The sequence below is a fragment of the Nicotiana tomentosiformis genome, chromosome 3, assembly GCF_000390325.3.
Source record: "Nicotiana tomentosiformis chromosome 3, ASM39032v3, whole genome shotgun sequence".
Lineage (NCBI taxonomy): Eukaryota > Viridiplantae > Streptophyta > Magnoliopsida > Solanales > Solanaceae > Nicotiana > Nicotiana tomentosiformis.
Window position 1 is genome coordinate 83,898,640 of NC_090814.1, and position 18,262 is coordinate 83,916,901.

Genomic DNA, 18,262 nt, shown 5'->3' on the forward strand with positions numbered 1-18,262 from the left:
GAATCACAATTTATTTCCATGTCCCCTCTGCCTTCAATGATTCTCAATGGTTCTACCTAAAGGATCACAAACTCACAATGTCATTTAGAAACACTTCCAGACGATGTCAAAGTCTGTGGTTAGAGTTAGACACCGAAAGTTTAGAGAGGCTGAGATTCACAAGTGCTGAAGATAATGAGCTATGTATAAAGTTGATAGGAACAAGAATTAGAAGTGCTTAGGGTAATGAGTTTTCTATAAAGATCTTTCTCAATCTGCTCAAACCTGTCAAGGGGATCATCAGTTGTTGACAACTCTAATGGAACCTATATGCTCCAACCTGATATTTTGCAGCATGCAAGGCCTGGGAAGGATAGATAATAAGGCGACATAGGTAGACCGGAGAGAGTGAGAGTGATGAAGCCTACCAGTTTTTCCTTGGAAATTTCTCTTTTTTCTCTCTCCTTTATTGACTTACTATATATTGTTAACATTTTCCTCACCTTTTGCCTCTTTCTTTCATTTCAAAAAAAATGTATAACTTCAGCATCAAAAGCATGAAAGGCTGTTCCTCGGAAATCACTTTTCTTATTCTTGACAATTTCTGCCAAAGCGGAGCATTAGAGTAGTTAGAGGAGATGAAATCTATCTGTGGCTTCAAAAATTCATCTCAACTGCCGTTTACTGGCTTTGTTAAATGACACAGTGCTGCTGAAGGCCCAACCCATGATTTCTTCGGCTATGAGGCAAACAGGAAGCTGCATATATAGAAGAAACAAAAAAATTACTTTGGATAAAGCTCTAATCAAACTTAGCTGAAACCACTAATCTGAGTTGGGAACGCTTAAATGGTCCCTAAGAATTCAAACCTACAAGGGGTAAAACATTTGATTCGTAATAATTCACTTCTCATTGATACAACAATTTTCAAGCCCAGAGCTCAGTGCCCAAACTACAATCTGCTTGCTATCAAGGTGTATTCCGTATAGCTTTCAGCCTTTTACTACATATTGTATTTGATTTTTCTACCACCAAATGACAAGTTACTGACTGTATCTTAAGAGAGAGCAATAAAGAGCAGTCCTAATCCATGCTTACATATTTGGTAGACTAGAACTGCATTAAACAAATGGAGCTGCAACACAGAATCACAGTATAATTAAAAGTTACTAAAGAGCTTTTACTTCTACTTCATGCCTGCTTCTTTTTCTCCTTCAAATACAAGTAGTTTCTCTGGAAGTCTAAAACTACCCAAACCAAATGCCTCAAACCTATCTCAGGCCATAGTGCAGTGGGAGAATAAAGAAGACAATTTGCACTCTGCCACAACAGAAAGTTGCTTAACCGATATTCTCCAGAAGTCCGTATTATAATGTCTGGATCAGGAACAACTGCCATGTACATATGGCTGTCAATATTCGTTACACCAATAAGATGCTCATCCTTGTCCTTCCCATTTTTTTCGCGTCCAACTAAATTGCCTCCAGCATTATTTGCATCTTGTTTTCTAATCTCATCCCATTTTTCTTCACAAGATTCTTGAACAGCATGCACAATCTCATCTGTTGAAGTGTAGGCAACACAAACAGATAATACAGCTTTTGAATGACCTGCTGTCTTTACCATAGCCCTCTCAGCTGATGACCTGACAGGGGCGCTCAGAAGTTTTAGGTTTCCTTGAAAGTAAATCCTAACCCCAAGGCGGTTTGCAATGCTCTCCTCTTTAATTAATTCATCAATCTTTTCCTGCATCAGTTTCATTAGGGATTCGACTTCTTCAGGCCTTCGTCTGAAGTTGTCAATGCTGAAGGCATAAACCGTTATATATTTTACACCAAGCTCGTAACAATATTTTAGCATGTTGATAAGAGCTGAAAATCCAGCCCTATGTCCATCCCCATCTAGCAAGTTCTGTTTCTTAGAATATCTACGGTTTCCATCCATAATGAAAGCAATATGACTAGGAACAGGACCCACAGAAAGCACAGAAAATATACATTGGCGAAAAAAGCTGCTAATATTTTCAAATAGATGGCCCACTTGTTTACCATTCACAGCTTCCATATCAACCCTCTGACCTAGTGCTAGATCATGCACCAAGATCAACCTAATCAAAAATTAGAGAATTTAGTCTCAACTAACAGCCATGATAGCATGAAACTAGAGCAGAACATAATCATTTTTTTCCTGTTCGTATAGAAAACAACCAATGTAGAAAAAGGGCAAACATAACGGATGTAAGTTGACATTACAATAAATACCAAATGAAAATAACATAATGAGCTACTTCCCCGTCATGCACTAGACTCCAAGTTCTGTCTAGATATGTGAGCAAGCTAGAAGCTTCACTGGTGCCAGCATATCAGAATGTACATGGCAATCTATCTAGAGTAATTATTTTTGTTTTTCTTTTTTTTCTTCTTTTTTGTGATAGGTGAGATCCAAGGGGTTACCCACTTAAGCCAAAAAAAGAAAAGGTCCAAACACAAAAATGCTTTTCATTAAGACACACAACAATGGGGTCGGCTATATGAATCCTCATTTCATTCATTAAGCTCAACACATATCATCGTCATTACCAAAATAAACTAAAAGTGCAAGTGTATGTGTGTGTGTGTATATATATATATAGATAGATAGATAGATAGATAGATATAGAAGTTCTCTACAAAGTCTAAAACATATAGCTACTTAGTAGTTATCACCTACATAGATTTTTCTCTTCCATTGTGCCCTGTCTCTTAATTGAAACACACCATATAGAAAATAAAGCAAACAAAATAGGGCATAGAAGAAAAAAGACCCATCAAAATTAAGTAAAAATTGGATCTTTGAAAAGCACCATTCTTGAAGTAACCCAATTGAAGTATGGTATTTACCTTTGATATGCATTGACTGATCTTCACTAGTTGGGGCACCAAGGGGTCACAGCAATCAAAAGATCCCTTAATTGCATAAGCATTTATAGAGAGAGGGAGAGAACTAAGTCGCCTTCAGATTTCACAATTGAAGTTTCTTAGGTGATGGGAAGAAGATGGGTTTAACGGCGGGTTGGACTTTTAATATTCGGGTTGATCTGGTGGTTTTGAATTGGGGATCCAAGTGGGTTGCTGTAATTGCTAATTTTTTTCCTTTTTCTTTTTCCTTGTGATTAAAAGGTAGCACATAGACAAAACTCTTAAGCCCTTTTTTTCAACTAATAGCTTGTTTGTTCTTTTTTTTTAAAAGCCAAATTTTTTTTTTGACAAAGTTAAAGTGTTTGGCCAAGCTTTTTGAAGTAAAAAAAAGTGTTTTTTTGCGTAGAAGTTGAAGCAGAAAAAAATAGTTTCTCTAAAAAATAAAAAAAAATTGAAAAACATTTTTGAGAAAAATATATTTAGAAATACTTATTAAAAACTTGGTCAAACACCGATTGTTGTTCAAAAGTACTTTTCAAATTAATTAGTCAAAAATAAATTATTTCTCATCAAAAATACTTTTAAAAAAATACTTTTGAGAATCGTATTTTTCAAAATAAGTAGATTTTAGAAACTTGACCAAACAAGTTAGAAATCTTTTTGTTCAATTTAGTGATTTTAACGGTCACTTTTATCTTCTAAGTTGACTTTTCAAATATTTCGGACATTGTTAATAGAATGGTTTAACAAAATACAGGTTTATATAAGAGCCGTGCAATGTTGCTAACAACACCATTGGTTACATCATGCCATTGGATCACAAATTCATTGTGTTGAGCAACCTTTATTTAGATGACTAGTAAAAGAAAATACTGCCAAATAGCTATTCCACATTTTTAGATATCATTGCAAATTTAAGCTGATGTCCTCATTGCAATTTAAATAAGGAAAGGCAGCAACAAGCACACCAATTAGAAAATCAAAGCAAAAATGCAAAACTAAAATTAAGTACTGCAATGAGAAAATCGAAACAAAAGCAACAACAAGTAATCACATAAGTCAAGGAATATGAAAATACACAAATAACACTAACTCATGTACTAAAACTATTATTACATACAAGTACAACACTCGACTACATATCCTAACATTTTACCTTTATTCTCAACCTCCATACCTTCCTATCCATGGTCATGTCCTCAGTGACCTCGAGCAACGTCATATCTTGCCTAGTCTCCTCTCCCCAATACTTCTTCGGTCTGTATGTACCTTAGGCCCTCCAAGGCCAACCTCTCACGTCTCCTCACCGGTGCATCTGTGCCTCTCCTCTTCACATGTGATCACGCCAAATTATGCCTTATAAGAAAGACTAAGCGGTCGTTGCAAATATATTTCGGTTAACAAGTCTGGAGTCGAATCCCATAGGGAATTAACCTATTAAGCATAGCTATTAAACTCGCACAAATTCACGCAATCAATATTGAGAAATATTTAAATAACAAGTTGGATGTTTACTAACTAAATATCACGTAAGGTAAATGCAATAATTAATAACTAACTACGAACAAGTTGTAGACAAGAATTGGAATGATCTAAGGTTATGATTTCCCCTATTGTCGGAATCCCTTCCTCCACGTTCCCTATAAATTTGCCTAAGTTTTCTCTACCGATTATGAGCGCTCTGAGTGTCGTAATTCTCTCTCAAGTAACTACCACAATTTACTAGATATACTCTTATGAATTACGCTAGCTGGCACTAAGTACGACTCGCTCGGATTGCACCAAGGTTTAGTTATTCCTAATCCTACCTTTAAACCCTCCGTATTGATCCCTCGTATACTTTAGGAGTGATTTTGTTCAACAACTACCTAAATATGCACCCTCTTCCGAGTAATACACACTAAATAGGCATAGTCAATTGAGAACTCTTCAACCAACCACAATAATAACGTAGTTGAACAAATAGAGAAAATACTATAGCAAATCTATATTAACGTAACAAGAAATTCATCCTCCAATAGGTTCCATCAAAACTCTAGATTAGGAGTTTATCTACTCATATTAATAGTAACAATATCCCAGATATTTTGCATAACTAAATTACAAAGTAAAAATAAAAGAATGTAGAAATCAATAATTATATCTCCCAACTGGTGTTCCAGTAGCTATTCTTGCCTCTGGCCGCAAAAACTTCTTCAAAAGTGTTGTTTTATGTCTATTTATATGTGTAGGAAAAGACCTAAACGGCATAGGTCAAGTCCTAGTCAAACCAGGAGACGAAATAAGCCTTCAAATTCCGGAGTAAGCGCGCTTCAGACCATGTCTCGCAAAGCTCCACGCGAGATGAACCTCGCCTAACACTGTGCGGCGCCAGCTCCCACGCGAGCTCGAGCTCGCCTCACCCTTCGTGACGCCTACTCATACGCGAGCTCAGAGGCTCGCGTCGCTAGCTTTCTCGGGAGATAAAGGGGTCGCCTCGCGAGCTTCTTCATCTTTTCACTGCTTAATGCATTCTTTCTTCTTTTCACAGTTTTCGAGCACACTTTATTCTTTAAATCTACCTTTTGCTTTAATTTCATCTTCAATTCACCTACACATAAAATAGACTTTATTACATGCAAATAAAGTGTAGTTTAACATTAAAACCCATAAAATACAAGGTAATTAATGTACTAAAATATTGAATTATAGCCACACATCAATACCCCACACTTAAACATTGCTCGTCCTCGAGCAATCAAACTACACTTATAGACACGACCTTTTTAAGCAATTCCCTTAACTCATCACACCATGAATCTTTCAAATAGCCTAAGCACAAAGGTGTAACATCCTCACCTCAAGATTTGACTCACAAATACCATGCCTTATTCACAATTCACTTACTTACTCTAACATGGAGGTCAATGACATTACCTTTCCTTTATGAATCACGTGTCCTCGTCCAACAAAGAGCTTAGTTCCACATACAATGAATTTTAAGAACGTAGGAACTCAAAATAGGAAAAATTCACTAGCTCTCAGAAATAACATTCATATGCCACAAATGATGCACCATAGGCTTGCCCGTAGTGTAATACTCTACTAATCGAGCTCATTCAATCTAGGATCAAGTAGGACTTGAATTTGTTATAATGTAGGTTGCGGGTCGGGTAGGATACATTTAGATATGAGTGACTACACCTCCCTTAAGAACTTTAATACATATACTTTAACACTCAAGCTCATACTTATGTCAAACCAAAATTCCATCTTCACATCCAAGTATAATACCCCATACTTCTTTAAGTACAAGTATATCACTAGCTACCACCATCAAGAATTATTTTTCATACAATACAATTATATATATATATATATATATATATATATATATATATATATATATATATATATATATATATTATTTTTTCTTTTCTTTTCTTCAACTAGCTTTTATTGACATATTAAAAAAAAATTCAAACGGTGTACTTTTCTCCTTATTTCATTTGTTCCACTCAAACACCAAACCACTACCCCACACTTTAACTTTTACATAATTCATCACAATTCAAGTGCTCATGAGAGGTGACTAGGTTCAAATATATGGTAGATTCAAACAAAGGGGTAAGGCTTATAATGTGGTTACCAAAGAAACAGGATTATAGGCTCAGAGGGGTTAACTACGTTAAATAACATTTAGGTGGGTAAACTATATATATCTGGCTCAACAAATAAATGCCTATATCACTTCCCATACCGAAAAAGACTACTATTTCGCTTTGCACACACACGGGGCAATATCTAGACATCAAATGCAATACACATAATTCATACAAACCTCTCACACACATAGCACATAACTCAACTCATGATTGATTTTATCACGACACTCCGGTCAAAGCAGTTAAGCAAATTTAAGAATCTACGATTTAAGGTACTTATACTAGAGTCAAAACCTGAGCCTAAGCGTCATAACCAGAGTACTCAATATTCTCATGGCATAGCAAAGTTAAAATATATCGCTGCAATTCAATTCCTAGCCCAATGGTTTCTACTCCTAAAAATTAAAACTAACTATACCTGGTTCAACTTAAAACCCTTGGACAAGAACCGCGGCCCAAAGAAAAACCAAGGGGGAATTACTACACTACCTACAAGAAAATCTTTTTTTGGTTTATTTTTTTTATTATATTTTTTCTTTAGACTTAATTCTCTCAAGAACACTGTCTAAGAGATCCATCGTCGGGAAGAGTCCAATTTTATTTTTTTTACTTAGCAAGACGACACTACACATTTTTATCTTTTTTTTTAAGACGACACTAACTAAAACAAAATTAGTACATTATAATAATAAAAAAGAAGAAGAAATTAACTAAAACAAGACTAATATTTACAAGTACCGCCCCATACTTATTTTTCATGCAATGTCCTTAGTGCATATACAAACTGACAAAACAAGAAAAAATATGAGTAGGGTGTAGGAAAACTCCCTAATCAAGCCGCGCCATCGTCTTCCTCCTCTGAGGCTGTCCATTCCTCGTCTTGTGCTTCCTCTTCCTCCTCATCATCATCCTCATTATCTGACTTCTCCAGCTCGGCCTCGAACTGCTCAGGTGTGTTCACATCCTCATCATCTGGGAGTCTGTATCCATCACCAAGCCCAACCAGTTGTTGAGCACGAGCTCGAGCGGAAACCGCTCACCCAATATGGCCCTCTCCTCTGTAGAGGTCGGTCGTCCCCCGATCCGAAGTTGCAAATCCATCATCCCATATAAATGGGCCATAAAACTATCATCAGGAGCATTGCACTCGGCACCTGTCAATGATGGCATAGCAGTCGTCTCCTTAACCCGGATACTTGTAATGTCCATTACTCATAGGGGCTGATCAATGATGTGATCGAACGTTGGCTCCTCCTCAACCTCTTCGTGTCTCAAGAACTAAGTTAATATATTTGTAAATGGCATTCGATCGATCCTCTTACTAGTTTTTACTTGAGACATCTGGTAGCAGATCAAATGACCCACATTTACCCTCTGACCCGTCATGAGGAATTATAGCACACGCGTCCTTTCACGGCTAATAAGGGTGTCATGATTGCAAGGTAGGAGCATGTATTAATCAGTTTCAGCCATACTTGAGCCTCTGCCCCTATCTTCTTCTTGGGGAATTTCCTGTGTCGATTTGTTTTCTTATCCCGAACCCAAGCTGCCACAAAATTGACACCACAAAGAGTGTGTCTCAACTCTCGGTTTATAGGACGGATGATGAAGTAGTCCAATGCCTCGTGAGGAACATCTGGAGCACCTAAGAAATTACATATTGCGGTGGCTGAAAAATCCATCAACCGTCCACAAATTGGCACCAGTTGTTCCGGATCTTTTGGATCAAACCCGGCATAGCGAATCAGATTGAGATTTATATCCCATGTATTTTTGAACACATAACTCAACCCCAACTCATAGATGCCTCTCCAAATTGCTTGATACTTGGCTTGCAGGCGACGCTCATGAATAGCAACTTCTGGATGTACATGTTTTGGCCTATGACGCCTGTACCAATCCTTAGTGTGTGGGGGTATTCTTTTGAGTCCAAACTCCCATTGTCCTTGAGGTTGTGGACGAGTGGCTGCTATAGCTACCACGGTTTGCAGTCCTTCACCTTGACTGGAAGTAGCTTCCCCCCATTTTTCTCTTCTTCGGAGGAAGTACGGAGGTAGCCTTAGCTTTAGATGGAGCATAGGATGTGGCTTTGCCTTTACCGATGTCTTTTCTTGGAGGTATATTCGTACCTACACAAGTGAGCATGAATCAGTTTAAGATGCATTGCAATATGTCAAAACATGGTCTTGCCACCCCATACTTAAGAGTTTAACACATGATTATCAATAATTTTTGAGGTTACTCAGACTTCATCTCACCGTTTCTTAGTATGAGAATCAAGCAATGACACATGGGTGCTTCTTCCACTTTTGAAGCATCGGGCTACCAGTGAGGCACCCCACACTTAAGATTTTAGAGTGGTTCACGACTACATAGCACTAGTCTAATAATCCCGAAGACTCGGGCTCCGATGGGGACAAAGAATGCATTTGAGGTATTATAACAAACACTTAGCATGCATTAGTGCCATGAGAGTGCTTGTAAGGGTTAGGGGTTGCCTCACCCTCCTAAATCGGCTTGGGAGTTCCATACTACCACTTGTTCACACAATAACAACACCACTCTTATGGGGTTCATAGAGTTGGGACACACAAACACATTGTTACAATGAAGAACAACCCCAAATTTTGTGTCTAATGCCATGCATTCACCTAACTCGAAATTGTCCAAAGAAATGAGATAGAAATCATACCTTAGATGTTTAAGAGAAGAGATTTGCCTTTGAATTGATGTTGCAAGTGAAGGAAATAACAGAAGATTGTTTGTCTTCAATGGGGTTGTGAGGGAAGGGTTTTGGCTGAGTTCTTGAGTGTGTTTTGTGAGCAATGAGGTTTGGGCGTTTAGGTTAGACTTTTAAGGGAGGGGGTTAAAAGGAATAAGGAAAAAATAATTAAAATAACCGAAAAATGCACTTACCTAGCGACGCGAGGTGGTTTCCTCGTCTTACCCCTCCCGAGGTGAGCTCCAACATGAACTCTTGGGATTGCGGCGTGAGGCCTAATGCCAGACGCACCTTGCCTCATCCCTCGCGAGGCAAGCTTTCACGCGAGTTGCACCTCGCTTTTTCCCTCGCGAGGCGAGCTCACGTGCTAGCTTTCCATCAAGCGACGCGAGACCTAATGCCTGGCCTAACTCAATGGGGACCAGGCGACGTGCAGTGAACTGTACGACTTACTGAAATTACCTACAAATATGCTAGTACCTAAAAATGAAAAGAAAATTTCTAACTACACTAAATATCAACTACGAATTGGGTTGCCTCACAACGAGCGCCTTAGTTAATGTCATGACATGACGAATACAACATTACAATGGGTTGCCTCCCATGAAGCGCCTTATTTAACGTCGCGGCATGATGCAGGCAATCGACTTAAGGCTCTCTCAACATTGGTGGCTCTAGCAAATGAGTCACCGACACTACTTTCGTGGCATCCATGCCCAAATAATATTTTAACATGTGCCCATTGACTTTGAACTTGTGAGAGGCATCTTCTAAAGCAATCTCTACGGCTCCGGTGGGATGAATCTCTAGCACACAAAATGGTCCTGACCATATTGACTTCAATTTGCCAGGAAACAACCTCAATCTCAAATTGAATAATAATACCCTATCTCCCCGCTTAAAATTTCGCTCAAGAATGTTTTTTTTGTGCACCAGTTATATTCTTTCCTTATATAACCTCGTACTCTCAAAAGCATGGTACCAAAACTCGTCAAGTTCATGCAGCGATGTGACTCTACTAGTTCCAGTGGCCTCCACGTCCAGATTTAATTATCGCAATGCCCAGAAGGCTTTATGCTCTAACTCTACCGGCAAGTGACATGCCTTTCCAAACACCAATTTATACGGCGACATACCAATCAGAGTTTTGAATACAGTGCGGTAAGCCCATAGCACATCATCCAATTTTCTCGCCCAATCAGTCCGAGTAGCATTTACAATTTTGGTCAAAACACTCTTGATTTCTCTATTTGACACCTCGACTTGCCCGCTTGTTTGTGGGTAATATGGAGTAGCAACTTTATGGCGAACACCATATTTTTCCAACAACTTTGTAAAGGCTCAGTTGCAAAAGTGGGTGCCCCCATCACTGATGATAGCCTCTTGGAGTGCCAAATCAGGTGAAGATGTTCTTTCTCAGGAATCCAATAACTGCCTTGGCATCATTTGTTAGAAGTGCCACGGCTTCTACCCATTTCGAGATATAGTCCACCGCTACAAGTATGTACTTGTCATTATATGAGCTGGTAAATGGTCCCATAAAGTCGATTCCCCATACATCGAATACTTCCACCTCTTGAATTGGGTTCATGGGCATCTCATGTTGACAAGAAATATTCCCCGTCCGTTGGCACTCATCATAACTTTTCACCCAGAAATGTGCATATTTAAACAACATTGGCCAATAAAAACCTAATTCCAATACTTTAGTCGATGTCCTTACACCTCCAAAATGTCCTCCATACGGTGAAGCACGACATGCCTGCAAAATAGAAGATTGATCTATCTCAGGAATGCATCTCCGTATCATGTTTTCAAGACAAATCTAAACAAATATGGTTCATCCCAGAAATACATGCGACAATCATGAAAAAACTTTTTCTTTGCACAGAGGACAAGTCATAAGGAACAATACCGCTTGCCATATAATTTGCAATATCTGCATACCATGGTGTAGCCTCGAGGCTCGTTGCTAAGAGTTGTTCGTCTGGGAAAGTCTCCATGATCTCCTCCACCTTAACCTTCTTTTCCGCTCCTTCAAGCCTGGCAAATGATCAACAACTTGTTTTTCTGTTCCCTTTCGGTCCCTGATTTCCAAGTCGAACTCTTGTAGCAGTAGCACCCATCGAATTAGGCGCGTCTTTAACTCATTTTTCTCAATTAGGTACCTGAGGGAAGCATGGTCAGTGTAAATAATTACCTTTGAGCCTATCAGGTATGACCTGAACTTATCAAATGCGAACATCACAACTAGCAACTCTTTCTCTGTCACTGTGTAGTTCAGTTGGGCGTTGTTCAATGTTCTACTTGCATAGTAGATCAGATGCATGACTTTATCTTTTCGCTGCCCAAGAACTGCTCCCGCAGCATAGTCGCTTATATCGCATATCAGCTCGAAAGGTTGCCCCCAGTCGGGGGCCACTATGATTGGTGCAATCACCAGTTTCTTCTTCAACTCCTCAAATGCTACCCTACAGTCATCAGAAAACACAAAGGGGTGATCTTTTTCAAGCAGTTTACCCAAGGGGGTATCAATTTTGGAGAAATCTTTTATAAATTGTCTGTAGAAACTGGCGTGGCCAAGGAAACTTCTTATTGCTTTGACGGAAGTGGGTAGTGGTAGCTTTTCTATCACGTCAACCTTTGCACAATCTACCTCAATGCCCTTACTTGACACTAGGTGTCCCAAGACTATACCTTCTTGTACCATGAAATGACACTTTTCCCAATTGAGCACTAGATTAGTCTCCACACATCTTTTCAGCACTCTTTTCAGATTCTTTAGGTAATCATCGAATGAGTCTCCCACCACTGAGAAATCATCCATGAAGACCTCTATTATGTCTTCTACCATATATGTGAAGATGTCCATCATGCACCTTTGAAATGTGGTGAACGACATTCTCCGAAAAGCGTAGACGCCATATGGACAGGTGAATGACGTTTTCACTCTATCTTCCGGGGCAATAAAGATATGATTATACCTAGGGGTGGGCGTCGGTCGGTTAATATGAAAGTACGGTTCAGTTTATCGGTTTTCGATTTTGTAATATTAATAACCAAACCAAACCAAAGTATTTACGGTTCAGTTATTTTTGATTTAATTTTTCGGTTATTTACGGTGCAAAATTTTTATGTGTTGACTCATAGACTGCTCATTTTTCTGTTACATTGGAAATATTGCATACTCTACGCCTCAGCAGACAACAACTAATTATTGGATCCTCTATCATCCGTCATTTCCTGTTGTTGTTTTAACTTTTAATAATCAAGACCAATAATATTGACATGTGTTGAAACTTCTCCTTAGACTTTGGTATATGGTTTGATTGGATTGCCTCCTTCAAATGGTGTCTTGCCACAGTCCCCTATGCATACTAAGAGCTTGGATGTTCTTAAGAAATAAGTAAAACATAGCCAAATTATTTGTGAGATGTAATATATGCTACTGATTTAGTTTTAATTAACGTTAACCAGCTGATTTGGAAGAAGATGGTTGAAAGTGCAAAGGTATGTTCAAACTTAATATATTAATATCCTATGAGTATGAGCCATATTTCTGATTTTCTCAACTCGTGTCTCATAACTTCAGTTTTTCGGTTTAACCGAAAATCGAAACACCAAAACTGTAAACCGCACGAAAATCGAAATTTAATAATTTAAAAATCGTACACCGACCGAATAACCAATTAAACCGAAACCAAAAAACTGGAATTTTTAGTTCGGTCGGTATTATGCCCACCCCTAATTATACCCGAGTATCCATCCAGAAAGCAGAAGTGGTACCTCCTAACTAATCTATCTAGCATCTGATCAATGAACAACAAGGGGAAGTGATCTTTTAGGGTGGCCTTGTTCAATCTTCTGTAGTCCATCCAGAAAGCAGAAGTGGTACCTCCTAACTAATCTATCTAGCATCTGATCAATGAACAACAAGGGGAAGTGATCTTTTAGGGTGGCCTTGTTCAATCTTCTGTAGTCCATACAAATTCGTCATCCCGTGACTGTTCTTGTTGAGATCAACTTGTTGTTCTCATTTTGCACTACAATCATTCACCTTTCTTTGGCATACATTGGACTGGGATGATCCAGTTGCTATCGGAGATGGGGAAAATGATCCCCGCATCTAACCACTTTATTACCTTCTTTTTCACAACTTCTTTCATGTTAGGGTTCAACCTTCTTTGATGTTCTCTGGAAGGTTTGTGGCCATCTTTCAGTAAAATCTTATGCATATAGAAGGCCGGGATGATACCCTTAATATATGCAATGGTCCAACCAATTGTAGTTTTGCACTTAATCAATACCTGCAAAAGCTATTTTTCCTACACATCTAACAAACCGGATGAGATAATAACATGTAAAGTTGAGTTAGGTCCCAAGAAAGTATACATGAGATGAGGTGGTAGTGGCTTTAGTTCCAACTGCGGTGGCTCTTCGATCGATGGCTTAGCTGGAGGAGTTTTTTCGTTTTCTAAGTGCAAAGACTCAACTTCGAGCTCTATTTTCCAGAACCCTTGGACTTCAAGAGCCAGCACCCACCCCGCCAAGTCCTCTCAATTTACTTCTTCTAAGTTCGTGAGACAGGTTGCTAGAGGGTCTTTAGAGTTCAGAGTCTCGTCTTCCTCCTCCAAAATTACATCCACAACTTTTACGAGAGAGTAGTTAGCCAATTCACTTGGTCGCCGCATAGACTTCTGCACATTGAATGTTATTTCTTCATCATTCAGTCTCATTTTTAGCTCTCCAGTTTCACAATCAATCAATGCTCTCCCAGTGGCCAAGAATGGTCTTCCCAAAATTATGAGAATATCCTCGTCAACCTGGCAGTCCAGAATGACAAAATCTGCTAGAAACACAATCTTTCCAACATGCACTAGTACATCATCAAGGATACCTGATGGTCTATTCACTGTCCGGTCGGCTAGCTGTAGTAACATAGATGTGAGTCTTGCTCTTTCAATGCCTAGCCTTTTGTAGATAGCCAAGGGCATCAAGTTTATGCTCGCCCCCAAATTACACAATGCTTTAGCAAAAGCATAACTGTCTATTGTACATGGGATTGTGAAACTCCCCGGGTCTGACAACTTCTCAGCTACGGGTCTCGTCACTACTGCACCATAAGTTTGGGTTAGTGTAACAGTGGCTAGGTCTTGGAAGTCGAATTTGCGAGACATTAAATCCTTCATCATTTTGGCATACCCAGGCATCTCCCTCAAAGCGTCAATAAGTGGAATGTTTACATGAATTTGTTTCAACGTCTCCATGAATTTCTTATGCTGCTCATCCTTCTGATATTTGGCCAATCTTTATGGGAATGGTGCTGGAGGTCGCTTCCTTCATGTGATTTGAGTTTTATCTTGCTCAGGCACTGCTTCTACTGTCATTTCTTGTGCTACCTCAGTCTCTTTTGCAACCTCTTTTTCTTTGCTTGTGCCCTCTTGGGCATGTTGTACCGTTACCTCAGTTAACCCTGTTGAATCATCTACCTCAAGGTACTGGCATAAGTGTTTCAGCTGGTCGGCTTTCGCGAGCAATTTCTTGCTCAAGATCTAGGTCTTTACCATTTCTTAAACTCACTACCATAAGCTGTTTCGGGCCCTGCTCTTTTGGATTGACTTGTGTGTCGGCCGGTAACGTCCCATGGGGACGATTATTTAGAGCCATCAAAATTTGTCCTAATTGAATCTCAATGCCTTTTATCGCTGATTCATGTAAGTTCACTCTCTCTTGCATTTTTCCATTAGTCCCAATCAGTTGTTGCATCATTCCTTTAATTTCAGACAACCCATCTTCTTGTCTCATTATTTGTTATTTTTTGGGTTGTTGATAGGCTAGCTTCTGATTTTGCTGGTTGTATCCATGTTGCCTTTAGTACGTCACAACTTGACCCTGTGGTTGCATAGCTCTAAAATTGCTGCTATTATTGTACTATTATTGTGCTCGTCTATATTCCTGATTCCGTTGCCCCCAATTCTGACCACCTTGCCTCTGTCCTTCATAATTGGCCACATAGTTCATATCTTCCTAATAGTGCTGGTTGTCACTTTCCGCACTCCAGGAGCATGCATATGGTTGGTTAATGTATGGTGTACATAAGCCTTCATTAGTCGCGTCAATTATGTATACTTGCTGCTTCTGGCCTGATTCATCGATCTTTTTGGTGAGGATACTCATTTGTGTCATCAGAGTGGCCATATTTTTTGCTATGGAGTTATTTGGGTCCAAAGCCATATAATGAACTACATGAGTGATCGTAGAGTCACTTGTCATCCATCATGAGTTTTGAGCCATTTTATCAAGTAGGATCTTGCATTCTCTGAATGATTTGCTCAAAAATGCTCCACCCCGCCGAAGCATCAATATTGGCATTTAAGATGTCTGCCAATCCCATGTAGAACCTCTCTCCCAACATCTGATATGGAATGCCATGATATGGACACTTAACCAATATACCCTTGAACCTCTCCCACGTTTCTTGTAGTGTTTCTGTTGGTCTCTGCCTGTAGCTCAATATCTCATCAATTTGTTTGGTAGTCTTATTGGGTGGGTAGAACTTATTCATAAATTACTTAACTAATTCCTCCCAGGTAGTGATGGAGTTTATGAAAAGTGAATTAAGCCAAGTCTGAGCCTCTCCCGTAACCGAGAATGGGAACAATAACAACTTTATTGCTTCTGGTGTCACATTAGGTTGCCTTTGTATGATACATATCGACAGGAAAATTTTCAAATGCTGCCGAGGATCTTCAACGTAATACCCTGAGAACAGTCCCTTGTTCTGCAACAAATATAGCATGTTGTTTGTGATTTGAAAAGATTTCGCTTGTATTTGTGGGACTACAATTGCGGTTGCCAGATTTTCGGTAGTGGGTTGTGCCCAATCATACAATGCTGCTTTAGGCACAAGAGGCACCACACCCTGATTGTTCGGATCATTCGCATTGACTCTGTTGATTGATTTTCTATTCCGTCATCCATGTTTGGATCGATTTGTTCAGTTGAGTTCTGTTGTTGTTTGTCCTTCTTGTTTATATGATTCAGTGCCTTGAAAACTGTATCAGGATCTGATAATGCTTTGAACAATTTACCACTTCTTGAGGAGTTTCTAGGCATGCACTTGTAATATCTAAAACTACAAACGTTAGAATTTCAATGTATTTAGTTTAAAAATAAAGAAAATTGACTACACTAAGAATTCTAGCAATTCTTTTGGCTGCAATTAATAACACTGTTAATTCCCCGGCAATGACACCAAAATTTTATCATGCCCAACCATGCATTATAAAAAGGACTAAGCGGTCGTTGCAAATATATTCTGGTTAACAAGTCCGGAGTAGAATCCCACAGGGAATTAACCTATTAAATACAACTATTAGACTCGCACAAATTCACGCAATCAATATTCAAAAATATTTAAATAACAAGTTGGATGTTTACTAACTAAATATCACGTAAGGTAAATGCAGTAATTGATAACTAACTACGAACAAGTTGTAAACAAGAATTAGAATGATCTAAGGTTATGATTTTCCCTATTGTCGGAATCCTTTCCTCTATGTTTCCTATAAATTTGCCTAAGTTTTCTCTACCAATCATGAGCGCTCCGAGTGTCGTAATTCTCTCCTGAGTAACTACCACAATTTACTAGACATATTCTTCCGAATTACGCTAGTTGGCACTAAGTACAGCTCACTCGGATCGCACCAAGGTTTCGTTATTCATAATCCCACCTTTAAAACCTCCATAATGATCTCGCATATACTTTAGGAGTGATGTTGTTCGATAACTATCTAAATATGCACTCTCTTACGAGTAATACACACTAAATAGGCACAGTCGATTGAGAGCTCTTCAACCAACCACAATAATAATGTAGTTGAACAAATATAGAAAATACTACAACAAATCTATATTAACGTAACAAGAAATTCATCCTCCAATAGGTTCCATCAAAACCCTAGATTAGGAGTTTAACTACTCATATTCATAGTAACAATATCCCAAATATTTTTGCATAACTAAATTACAAAGTAAAGATGAAAGAATGTAGAAATCGATGATTCTATCTCCTAACTAGTGTTCCACGAGCTATTCTTGCCTCTGGTCACAAAAACTTCTTCAAAAGTGGTGTTTTATGTCTATTTATATGTGTAGGAAAAGACCTAAACGACATAGGTCAAGTCCTAGTCAAACCAGGAGACGAAATAATCCTTCAAATTTCGGAGTAAGCGCGCCTCGGACTATGCCTCGTGAGGCTCTACGCGAGTTGAACCTCGCCTAACACTGTGCGGCGCCAGCTCCTACGCGAGCTCGAGCTCGCCTCACCCTTCGCGATGCCTGCTCCTACGCGAGCTCAGAGGCTCGCATCACCAACTTTCTCGTGAGATCAAGGGGTCGCCTCGCGAGCTTCTCTATCTTTTCACTGCTTAATGCATTATTTCTTCTTTTCATAGTTTTCGAGCACACTTTATTCTTTAAATCTTCCTTTTGCTCTAATTTCATCTCCAATTTACCTACACATAAAATATACTCCATTACACGCAAATAAAGTATAGTTTAACATTAAAGCTCATAAAATGCAAGGTAATTAATGTACTAAAATATTGAATTATAGCCACACATCAACATGCCCGAACCATCTAAGTCTCGCCTCCCACATCTTGTCCTCCACAGGGGCCACGCCCACCTTGTCCCGAATAACTTCATTTCTAATTCATCCAACCCGGCATTGCCCGCACATCCCATTTCAGTCACTTTCATCGTTTGGATAAAATAAAATTAATTTTTAATTATATATAGTGGACATTTGGACATAAGAATTGTAAAATTTCCTAAAAAGTGATTTTTTTTAAAGTTAAAATGATATTTGAAAATCAGAGTTGTGTTTCGACATGAATATAATTTTAGGTTGTTTTTGAAGTTTTGTGAATGATCTGAGTGAAAATTTTGAAAAATAAATTTTTGGAGTTTTTTAAATTTTTGAATTTTTTTAAAATTTATCTTCAAGTGAAAATTGA

At 38.7% G+C, this 18,262-nt stretch overlaps 2 protein-coding genes and 1 non-coding gene across 3 annotated transcripts; 1 reads left to right on the forward strand and 2 right to left on the reverse strand.

Moving 5' to 3' along the window:
* Nucleotides 1–855: 855 nt before the first annotated feature.
* On the reverse strand, nucleotides 856–3,086 carry LOC104104287 (dehydrodolichyl diphosphate synthase CPT3). Its single transcript, XM_018773478.3, has 3 exons — nucleotides 2,984–3,086; nucleotides 2,859–2,940; nucleotides 856–2,086 (listed from the first exon to the last, which is right to left on the reverse strand). The coding sequence occupies exon 3, from the start codon at nucleotides 2,041–2,043 to the stop codon at nucleotides 1,171–1,173; it is 873 nt and encodes a 290-aa protein (XP_018628994.1). The 5' UTR covers nucleotides 2,044–2,086; nucleotides 2,859–2,940; nucleotides 2,984–3,086; the 3' UTR covers nucleotides 856–1,170.
* A 10,712-nt stretch (nucleotides 3,087–13,798) lies between these two features.
* On the reverse strand, nucleotides 13,799–14,509 carry LOC138908106 (uncharacterized). The gene has a single exon (XM_070198746.1). The coding sequence runs from the start codon at nucleotides 14,507–14,509 to the stop codon at nucleotides 13,799–13,801; it is 711 nt and encodes a 236-aa protein (XP_070054847.1).
* A 1,158-nt stretch (nucleotides 14,510–15,667) lies between these two features.
* Nucleotides 15,668–15,774, forward strand: LOC117278744 (small nucleolar RNA R71). Its single transcript, XR_004509090.1, has one exon. It is a non-coding gene; the product is annotated as a small nucleolar RNA R71 (small nucleolar RNA).
* Nucleotides 15,775–18,262: the final 2,488 nt, after the last annotated feature.

Excerpts from the sequence above, each read along its gene's own strand:
- LOC104104287 (XM_018773478.3), bottom strand. The coding sequence starts at position 2,043 with ATGGAAGCTGTGAATGGTAAACAAGTGGGCCATCTATTTGAAAATATT.
- LOC138908106 (XM_070198746.1), bottom strand. The coding sequence starts at position 14,509 with ATGGAGACGTTGAAACAAATTCATGTAAACATTCCACTTATTGACGCT.